At 40.1% G+C, this 9,860-nt stretch overlaps 1 protein-coding gene and 1 non-coding gene across 3 annotated transcripts; both read right to left on the bottom strand.

Moving 5' to 3' along the window:
* Window positions 1–613: 613 nt before the first annotated feature.
* On the bottom strand, window positions 614–9,721 carry LOC116287704 (uncharacterized). 2 transcript variants are annotated; one of them, XM_031694386.2, is made up of 2 exons: window positions 9,401–9,721; window positions 614–3,358 (listed from the first exon to the last, which is right to left on the bottom strand). In XM_031694386.2, exon 2 carries the CDS (start codon window positions 3,347–3,349, stop codon window positions 1,904–1,906), a length of 1,446 nt encoding a protein of 481 aa, XP_031550246.2. In that variant the 5' UTR covers window positions 3,350–3,358; window positions 9,401–9,721; the 3' UTR covers window positions 614–1,903. The 2 variants fall into 2 exon arrangements, with proteins under 2 accessions (XP_031550246.2, XP_031550247.2); XM_031694387.2 differs by lacking the exon at window positions 9,401–9,721 and adding an exon at window positions 6,448–6,591.
* Trnav-uac (transfer RNA valine (anticodon UAC)) lies at window positions 681–753 on the bottom strand. The gene has a single exon. It is a non-coding gene; the product is annotated as a tRNA-Val (tRNA).
* Window positions 9,722–9,860: the final 139 nt, after the last annotated feature.

Here is a 9,860-nt window from a genome sequence, read left to right as displayed (position 1 = left end):
CAGCGACCAGTTTTCAAAGTCTAGAAGAGGGTTTTGCTAGAAAATATGTACCAGCTTAAGCGGCCAACCACTATTTATCGACCAGAGAACGACAGTTTCCCGGAAAATAGAGTTTGAAATAAAAACGAGACTCAATCATCCACATGAAATGAAAAACCGCGATGGCCAAAGAACCGTCTCCTCTGCCACGCGAAGCCAAGACAATGTTACAATTGTAGGCCATGCAGCTAGGGCCAGGTTGTACAAAGCCTGGATAGCGCTATCCGGTGGATAAATCCTTATCCAGTGGATAAGTCGATGCTGTTATGCAATAAATTTATCCACTGGATAAGATTTATCCGTCAGGTAGCGCTATCCAGGCTTCGTACAACCGGGCCCAGTGATGGAACCCTGGACGTATATAGTGCCATGCGTTGACAGCCCTTTGAAGTTTACTGCCGTCCGATCCAATTTAAAAAAATATTCACTTACGTTTGGAAATCCGTTTTGAAAATATGTTTTTTTGTTTGTTTGTTTGTTTGTTTTTTGTTGAAAATATGTGTTGTTTATGGTGAGCTTTGCCTGTCTGCATTTTCTATATAATTGATCGTAACGCACAAAAATATCATCAAAATAAGATTTTAAGAGGCTGGTTTTATTTATTAGATAATCTAAGTGTAGTGATTCTGCAAAAGTATTACTGGTTCCTCTGGGGCTCGAACCCAGGACCTTCTGCGTGTAAAGCAGACGTGATAACCACTACACTAAGGAACCAGTGACTGATTAAATACATTCTTGCTTATCGTTTTATTGATTTCTTTTATTTTTATTGTACACTGTGATAGTAATTCCATTCCGTAATTGCTCTAGAATTTAAAAAGTTTCAAGGAGTTATTCGCTTGCACAGAAATCCACGAACTCTGGAAGTGGAATCCTGGATTTTGACCAAAAACAATTAAAAGTCAAACAGCAGAAAAGAATGCATTGTCTGTTGGCATGTCTGCTAATTAAACAGCCCATTTGTGTATAGAAATGGTCACGAATCATAACATATAAAAAAACTTGTATAGAGGCTTTGCATCATCACGTGATGGCAGCCAAGACAGGAGGCACAAGAATAGAGTTTTTCTCCACTGGGAAACTGAATGTTTTTTCGTGTAAATCAAATTAGACAAGATTCAATTTTTCCTGATTTCCGTTATGGTTGTCATCATGTGATGCTGCAAAGCCTCTATTGAGATCGATTGAGCAGGTGAAATGGAGTAGTAGAGGGGGTATTTATCGGTATTTACTACTTGAGATCAATACGATCGGGTCGCATTATTTCAACCTTACTCTTTAGCCAGCGTAGCCGGCGGCCCTCAATAACCGTAGTGTTAAAAATTTTCTTCCCAGTCCCTGGCGTCCGAGCTCTTGCCCCACGATTATTGAAGGTCCCTACGCAGGCTACGTGCTTCAACCTCAGTCATTGTTGCTGTTGTTGTTGCTGCTGTTGTTGTTGCTGTTGTTGTTGTTGCTGTTGTTGTTTCTGTTGTTGTTCTTGCTGTTGTTGTTTCTGTTGTTGTTGTTGTTTTTTGCCCTTTTGTGGACACTTTATATGGTTGCTATTTTGGACTTACACTACAGGCAGCCCAGTATTTTTGTTTTTTTAACTGTCATCTCTGATGTCCAGTCTTTCTTTGTCGGCGGTTAACTTGAGTAAGCTGATCTGTATGTGCACTGAATATAATATAAAGAATGTTGTCTGATACAGGTAGCCCACGATACTGAAACTGAATCTTCGACTCTCACCACAGGTAGGTCGTATATCATTTTATGACGCATTTATATGACTTGATTTAACATTCAATTACTTCCCAATGGAGTTGATAATAATTAAGATGATGCACAGGTGGGCATAAATTAGATGTCACGATGTCACGCGTCAAAGCATCGTGACAGAACACTTCTTTGCGTGACAATCAAATGTGCATTCTCCTTTATTAGGGTCACACGCTTGGATGCAATTCTCGACGCGTGACGTGCACCGCATTCGGCATCCGCCACCAGGGCACAGTTGTGTGCAGTTCTTAGCTTGGCATTCCATTTCGCAATCCGCACCCCTGCAATCCTGCACACAGGTGTTGGACTTGCACATCATGGATTTGCACTGGCCATCCTCACACACCTGGTTGCATTTATTCAACGTGTAGCACTTAACGCTGCGGCAATTTCCTTCGTAGCAGAGCTGATCACACGAGTGGAATAACGCGTAGTACCTTCTACAAATACAGCTTCTCTTTGTGTGACAGTTTTGTTGGCATTCCCCGGTAGATACCAAACACCGGACCCTTGTGGGCAACGCTCTTATTCGGGGCTTCACATTCGACGTCAAACACCCACCGGCTTTGCATTCAGGGTAACAAAGCTTGGCTTGGCAAAACAGTTTGCAGTCACCACCAGCACAAAACTGATGGCATTTGTCGACATTGGAGAGACAGCGCATTGTAGTCCATCCTCCTCGTGAGATCTGGTAACATGTTTTCGATGCGCATTCCATCTCACATGATCCTGCGACGCATTCCTGAACACAGTACTCGGAACTACACGAATAACGCATGCAGTTGCCTCCTGTACAGATCTGGTTGCAAACTAATGGAGCTTTGCAGACAAACGAGCAGTTACCGCCATGGCATATCTGCAAAGATCGCTCAGTACGGCCGTATAAACTAGCAATCCTGCAACGACCTTCGGTGCAGTTTTGATAGCAGGTTTCTTCGTTCTCTGGCTTACTACAGTCTCTTAGGGGTCTCAAATTGTTGTTGAGTAATATTTCTTTCCTTTCTTCGTAAGAACAGTCTCCATCTTTACAAGAATAGATGCAATTTTTAGCATTGCAAATCATTGCGCACTTTCCTCCGTGACATGTTTGATTGCAATTCTGCACTCCAGCATCACACTTCATTTTACATTTCCCCGAATTGCATATCTGTGTGCAATCCTTGACTCCTGCAGGACATTTGATTTCGCATCCGGCAGCTTCACAACTTTGGGAGCATACATCACTCCGACATTCCATCTTACATCCCGAACGCACGCATTCTTGTTTACAGCTGCGTGACGTACAAACAGCTGTCACGCAACGACCAGCAACGCAGGTTTGATTACAGATATCAGCGTTACATTGTAAGTAGCATTTTGCGCTGTTACATATTTGTCCGCAAGCGTTGTACTTCGTTTTATCACATGTAACCCGGTAGGTACCGAGTGTACGGTACTGTCGGCACACTGATCCCGTTATCATGTTGCAGTGAGTCGGTTCTCGTACTGTCTGCGCCACAAGTACAGTTGCTATTGACATTAGCGAAATATAAGAAAACGAAAATGCCATGGCGGATATCTGGAATAGAAAGAAAAACATCTACGTAAGTTAAGGTTTTGTTGCAGCGCGATTTGATATCACGTATTACACTGCCAAAAACCTTTCATCAAACATTCATGCATGTTGCGCTTAGCTCTTCGTTGTCTATTAGCCTTGAAGTGCACGAGTAATCTAGCGCTCCAGGATGTATGGAGTTGAGCCAAAATGCGCAAGCTGAACCGAAGAAGCGGCCAGCATCGCGCACCTTCTTTCCCTCGTTGGTTTCCCAAGAATTTTTTCCACGTTCGTCCTCACTGAGTGTTTTTCGGCAAGCCTAGCGTTGGATAGAGACAGGGCTGTTTTTGGTACTGGCTATTAACCGTAATGTACGCTTAGGTCTTGGTATATTACCATGAATCACCCTAGTCCGATTTAAAAAGACCACAGGAATATATACGCTTTGCATATCTAGTGTTCAAGCGTTACTATACTAGCTCCGACTAAGGGTTTCACCAGGGGATAGAAGATTGTAATGCGTTACACTGGCTGGCTGCATGGCGTTGATACTGGCTATTAACCGTAATGTACACTTAGGTCTTGGTATATTACCATGAATCACCCTAGTCCGATTTAAAAAGACCACAGGAATATATGCGCTTCGCATATCTAGTGTTCAAGCGTTACTATACTAGCTCCGACTAAGGGTTTCACCAGGGGATAGAAGATTGTAATGCGTTACACGACACCGGGTAGACATAGAACCGAAGAATCATGAACAATAGTTCTCTCGTATCATGTTCTACATGCATGACGATGGTTGAAAGTTATGAATCGAGGGAAAACTGCCAAAAAGTATCGCAAAGCTAAAACTCGTCTAGCCGAACCTCCGCCTGTTTTGATCAAGTTTTTTTTTCTGCGCTGATGACATTATAACCTTTGCAGGTAATTCAGGAGCTTGATAAAAAATAAAACTTTCTTCTTTTCCGCCAGATGTTATCGTTTAAAGACGACTTTATTAAAACCGCACCTCTTGTTTAAATAAAAACGTATTAAGTCTGACCAGAAGCTCATAAGAGGGTTGAGTATATGATACTATAACCATGTTCTGGAATATTCCGATATGCAAATTAGAGTTTAGATACCATATTTGGAATTTTAAGCTTCTTGATTCAAGATGGTAGCTTCCGTCACACGTCAAATTTCTTACTGAGTTAATGGCTTTTTGAAGAACTTTACTAAATATTTCTATGGAAAGTTTGGAATATCCGTCTTTAAGTTTAGTTTCGAGAGTTTTTAAAGCAAGAGAATCTGATTTACGGAGAAGAAATTCATCGACAAAAATGTGAATATTCTGGAGCATCGCACTCAATCACTAAATGAAATACATGAGTTTCTAGTTTGACGCTGGCTTGATTCCAGATATTAATTGTAGCCATAATATGATAGTCATCACCAATATAGTGCACAAGGTTACCTTAATTACTCGCCAAGTCAAGGACCGAAAACCAACTAGAGGTTTGCTCGGTCTCATATCTGTTGCTAATGGCAGACACAAACATCCTTACATAAACAATACACCTTGGATTGATATCAATTTAATGACCCATATTTAGCACCTTTCCAGCTTCATCCGCAAGACTTGGCAACTAGCACAGTGTATGAAAAGATGACGCATCATAAGGACAGCCAGCCAGGACCCCCGGGGGAAGGAGGTACTCCGATTAGAAAAGGGCAGATTATACTAAAATAATTGTCAGAATAGCATTTCTGATTCATGGTATTTATTTTCAATTCGTAATTGGTACCTCTTAGGGGTAAACATCATTAGTTGCCACACCCAACTGGACAAGACCCATGTACCATCTAGGGTCGGGTCATTGTTATAAATTTCCGACGAGCATCGACGTCCTCCCATATTTGGGAGCACCCTCCCAGGAGGACAAAAATGCCTAACTTCAAAAACAATCTAGGAAGATCGTTACGTTATGAGAGATTTCGTGATGTGAAGGAATTTGTGACTCTCAAAAGTACCGTAGAGATTTAAAAATAACTTTTTATAGAAGAAAGGAACCTTGTTACTTCGGACTCGCCTTCATGCAGGGCTGGTATTTAATGATAAGGCATTTTGCCTGCAGCAACTGTCATAGTGAGTGTGATGAAAGACTTGATTCCATATGGAAATGACATGCATAAAACAAGTCTAAATTGGCAAGCTAAACGAAGAAAGGATCAGTGAAGTCTATATAGTCTTACGCATTTAATTCGTTGCTGCTATAGAATGAAGAGAACTCCCTGATCTACTTCTAAATGGAAACGACACGCTAAAGCAAAACTAAATTCGAAAAAAGGCTGGCTAGCTAAGCCGAGAAAAGGTTCAGTGAAGAGAGAAGTCTATATAGTCTTGCGCATTAAATTTTGTGCTGTTGTAAGATGAAGAGAAAACAAGCTAAAACAAGACTAACTACGAGTAAAACTTGGCTAGCTCAACAAAGAAATCCAGTTGTCGCAACAAGATAGCTGAAAATCGGTGCGCGCGCAATCCAATTGAATTTAGAAAACCCTGTGCGCAGATATTTTTCGATTTAAAAATAGATAATTTTAAGTATCAGCGTAAACGACTTACTTGAGTATATTTCTAGGAGCATTTAAATCGATTATTGCCCTCTAGTACTTCCTATAAGGACCATTATACTACTGATCATAAATTGCGCTATGCGTAATCGTAGTACGAATGGAGCTTATGAACCTACCTATCCTCACAGAACTGGATTAAACTATCTATACACAATATGCGTGGATTGATAAAGGAGGTTGAAGAGCGTCTGAATCTCATGATTAACGATAAGGTACAAGGGGCACAGAAGTATCACCAATGATCGATTAAATGTAAAATGATTGAGACTGGAGTAAATTTAAAAGGGCGCTTAGGAGAGCTGCTTGGTAGGTCAATCAAGGAGAAAGCCAGTTGAGAGTCAAGTTACCTTGCGGCTAAATAACTGAAAGTTGATTGGATACTGCATAGCGAGCTTCGTTAAAACGTTTTTCGATTGGTTCAGGCAAATGAAAGGACTGTGCGAGCAGTTCTCATTAGCGCCACATATTTTTCTCTAATGATACGCAATACGTACAGGTTTTTCCTGCCTTCTGCTCACTTTCTTGGCTTCTTTACGCGCGCAGAAATCTATAACTTGACGTCGCGCGACATTGTAGGTTATTATGGACGTCAATCAAGGCGTTTCCATGGCAGCTATTCTTAAAACGTTTCGGGGTTCTTCAGGATCAGCACTGAATTCAACAGCCACAGATGATAAACAATCTCGAATCTCTCTGAATTGATTGTGACATTTATACAAAGTTTTATATACCCTTATCACGTATGTTTTTGAGGACAGTGGACGTGCAGTGCCATGACGTGAACTTGCAGTGCCATTAAGATTAGATAAACAGTGACTTTGCGCACTGCAGTTACTTCAAAAAATGTGGTGAAATTTCGTACTGTGACAACTAGCAAGTTTTGGAGTTTGGCAGTCGTAACATAAAACACAAAAGTAATTATTTACATCGAACATTCAGGGAGTGATTTCTCTGGCAGTCTACCCAGCGGTAGAATCTCATAATTAAACCACTCCACGCCATATCGAATCGGAATTTAGGAGTTGAATCGAGGTCTACTCTAACTATGTGGATCCTTGCAGAGTTGTCTTCTCTGAGTTCATGCTTAATTAATTATCCCGGTATCTTTCATCTTTCACCCAAACAAGCCATTTAGTTTTAAATATAGACTGGTTGAGAGCTGTGCTGACAGATCCAAATGCGCATCATTCTTCTATATCGTTTATAATACAAGCATTTATTCTCCTTATTCTTGCAATGAATTATCGCCTTAAAATTACTCAAACTCTACAGCTGTGGATCATTGATTGATCGCTCTTTCGATGGTGATGTATACGTGTGTTATGACCCTGGTTTGTAATTCAGTATAAACTGACATACGTAGTACGATTCAGACAAAGGTGAACTTAGACGACCTGTGATAGTAATAGTTATTAAATATCAGGTAATTCTTTCGGCACTTTCAACGCGGGAGAACACGTAACTGAATCCTTGTAAGAGCGTGGAGATTTGATTCGTCACCAACACCATCATCACCATCACCATCATCCCCATTACCATCACCATCATTAGCAGCAGCATCATCATCATCATCCCCACCATCAGCAGCATCATCATCGTCACCACCACCACCATCGTCAGCATCATCATCATCACCACCGCCACCATCAGTATCATTATTATCATCATCATCATCACCATCGTTATACCATCAGCATCATCATCGTATCATCATCCTGGCACCATCATCGCCATCATCACAATATTTCTGTTTACGTTTGGATTAAGTATGCCTTCATGGTTAAGCTATACATACAACCATTTCAAAAAGGATGGTCTCAAGATTGCTCAACGTTCAATGATATTCAATAGTGCACATCGCAACGCTCACAGTGCGCCTTATAAGAAAATAGTTTAACTAAGTAACGTTTATTTCCAATTGCTTACAAGGTCCGCAATCCACTTAAGGCATAACGTTTTGCAATTTGAATTTCAAATACTTTTTTGGCATTTCCCAAATTAGCTTTTTAAAATATTGTTTGCAAATGTGGAATCTTTTCTCCTTGTAATTATCAAAATGGGTGTCATGATTAAAACCAGGAATGCTCAGCACGAGAAGATCGATGCCAATAATTACTGATCTTATCAAAATCCATTGTTTTCAGTCTGCATTATCCCAACGAATGCATAGAGGAAAATCAGACATATTTAGTTCATTCATTATTGGCTTTGTTTCTATGATAAACAAGCTAGAAAGAAAACAATTGGATTTTGATAAGAACAATAATTATACTAGATAATCACTTCGGCACGCAGCATTCGTAGCTGAAGCCGAAGCTGCCTGCATTATACCTACGAATGCTGCGTGCCTCAGTAATTATCTATTAAATAACGATTGCACGATGCTTGACTGGAAAATGTACTGAAATATTGTAACGTGACGCAGCAGCATCAAATATTTCCAGCTCATCCACAAGTTATACGCTTAGCATTAAATACATAATCCTATTATAAAAACATTTTAAAAGGCATTCGCAATTATAAACAGGAAACTTCCACCACCAAAGTGCTTCATAATTACGCTTCAATAGAGAACGCTGGGTCAATTGACAACAAATTATGCTCAAAAAGTGCTTGGGGCAACCATCTGCGGTCTCGTTTCGTGATTGCATGCACTGTTGTAGTCAAATATGATGAACTGATTACAAACATACGCCTTTTTTTTTTTGCGTCAAAGTGAAGAGAGTCGAGTGAGATAGAGCAAAGCGTGGAGTGGTTTCATACACTGAAAATCTGAAGGTTATGGCTTTGAAAGTTCCTAGAGCTACGACGGTACTTCAGATGTACGAGAATAGGTTCATAGAGAGTATAGTTTAGAGTGTCAAACGTATCTTAACAGAAAATAGTTTTTTCATTAAAGAGCCAGTGTCTGGCAAACTCAGCACGAGTTCGTTCTCGAGACGATTAGTTCTTTGTCTGTCTAATAAATGACCCTATACCTACGAGTTCCAGTCTATTATGATATTAAAATCAGATCATATTTCAACACAACCATCTCAAACTACAATTAGAATCACTACTCGACATAAAAATATAGCCAATGATATCGGCCAATGTAGTTTCTAAAATACAAAATCATAGGAATTACATTAAACAATAAAGATTTTGAGTAAGAGTTGAAGGTTTTAGGAATTCCTGAGTGCGCTTGTCGAAAAAGAAAATGGCACGCGCTAGTTTGCTCGCAGTAAGAGATTGCCAAATTTCCTATCAAAAAAGACACTATTGAGGGACTTATTGTAAATATTTTTCACCAGAAATAGTGATTATTCATATATTGATCGAAAGCGCGCAGCTTTTAGCGCGTTCTATAGTAGTCTGTGTCGTATTTACCAAACACTAGCTACTGAAGATCATTGCTCTTTCGCACTTCATTCATAGACTATCGTATCGTATACTTGTCTTACTTACCCGGTTCGTCTTTGGTTTTATTTTGCAGGCTAAGAAATTCCGACGCTGTTGTTTTCACGTTTCGAGCGAAACTCTTTGGTCAACCATTAGTTACAGCCACGCAGAAAATCTAGAAAACCAGTTAGTCAGTGAGATTGACTGACAACCCTATGGACATAGAAGATCTTGTGTTTTTCACTGCTTGGTCAAGGAAGGTCATGGAGCCAGTGAAACGGAAGACGCTATTTATTTGTATCTTTGACCGTAAGTGAGAAGGTGCTTAAAAATACTACTATCACCACTTATTAGGCTCCCCGCGCCAGACTACACGTCATTCTTTGTTGGAAGGTGAAAAATTCTTTATAGTTGTATTATATTGAGGGTTTTCACGGTGACGTCGTGCTGTAGAAACTTTTGTTTTGTTTTGTTTCGTTTTATCAGAATGAAAAGTTTGCATGTATTCACGTTTGAATATCAAATT

The sequence above is a fragment of the Actinia tenebrosa genome, unplaced genomic scaffold (assembly GCF_029948245.1).
Source record: "Actinia tenebrosa isolate PJP-AT-01 unplaced genomic scaffold, QUT_ActTen_1.0 PGA_scaffold8__29_contigs__length_14323225, whole genome shotgun sequence".
NCBI classification, from domain to species: domain Eukaryota; kingdom Metazoa; phylum Cnidaria; class Anthozoa; order Actiniaria; family Actiniidae; genus Actinia; species Actinia tenebrosa.
Note: the sequence above shows the minus strand (reverse complement) of the source record. Positions and strands in the feature narration are given on the sequence as shown.

Coding starts and splice junctions, on each gene's coding strand:
- LOC116287704 (XM_031694386.2), bottom strand. CDS start 3,349: ATGGCATTTTCGTTTTCTTATATTTCGCTAATGTCAATAGCAACTGTA.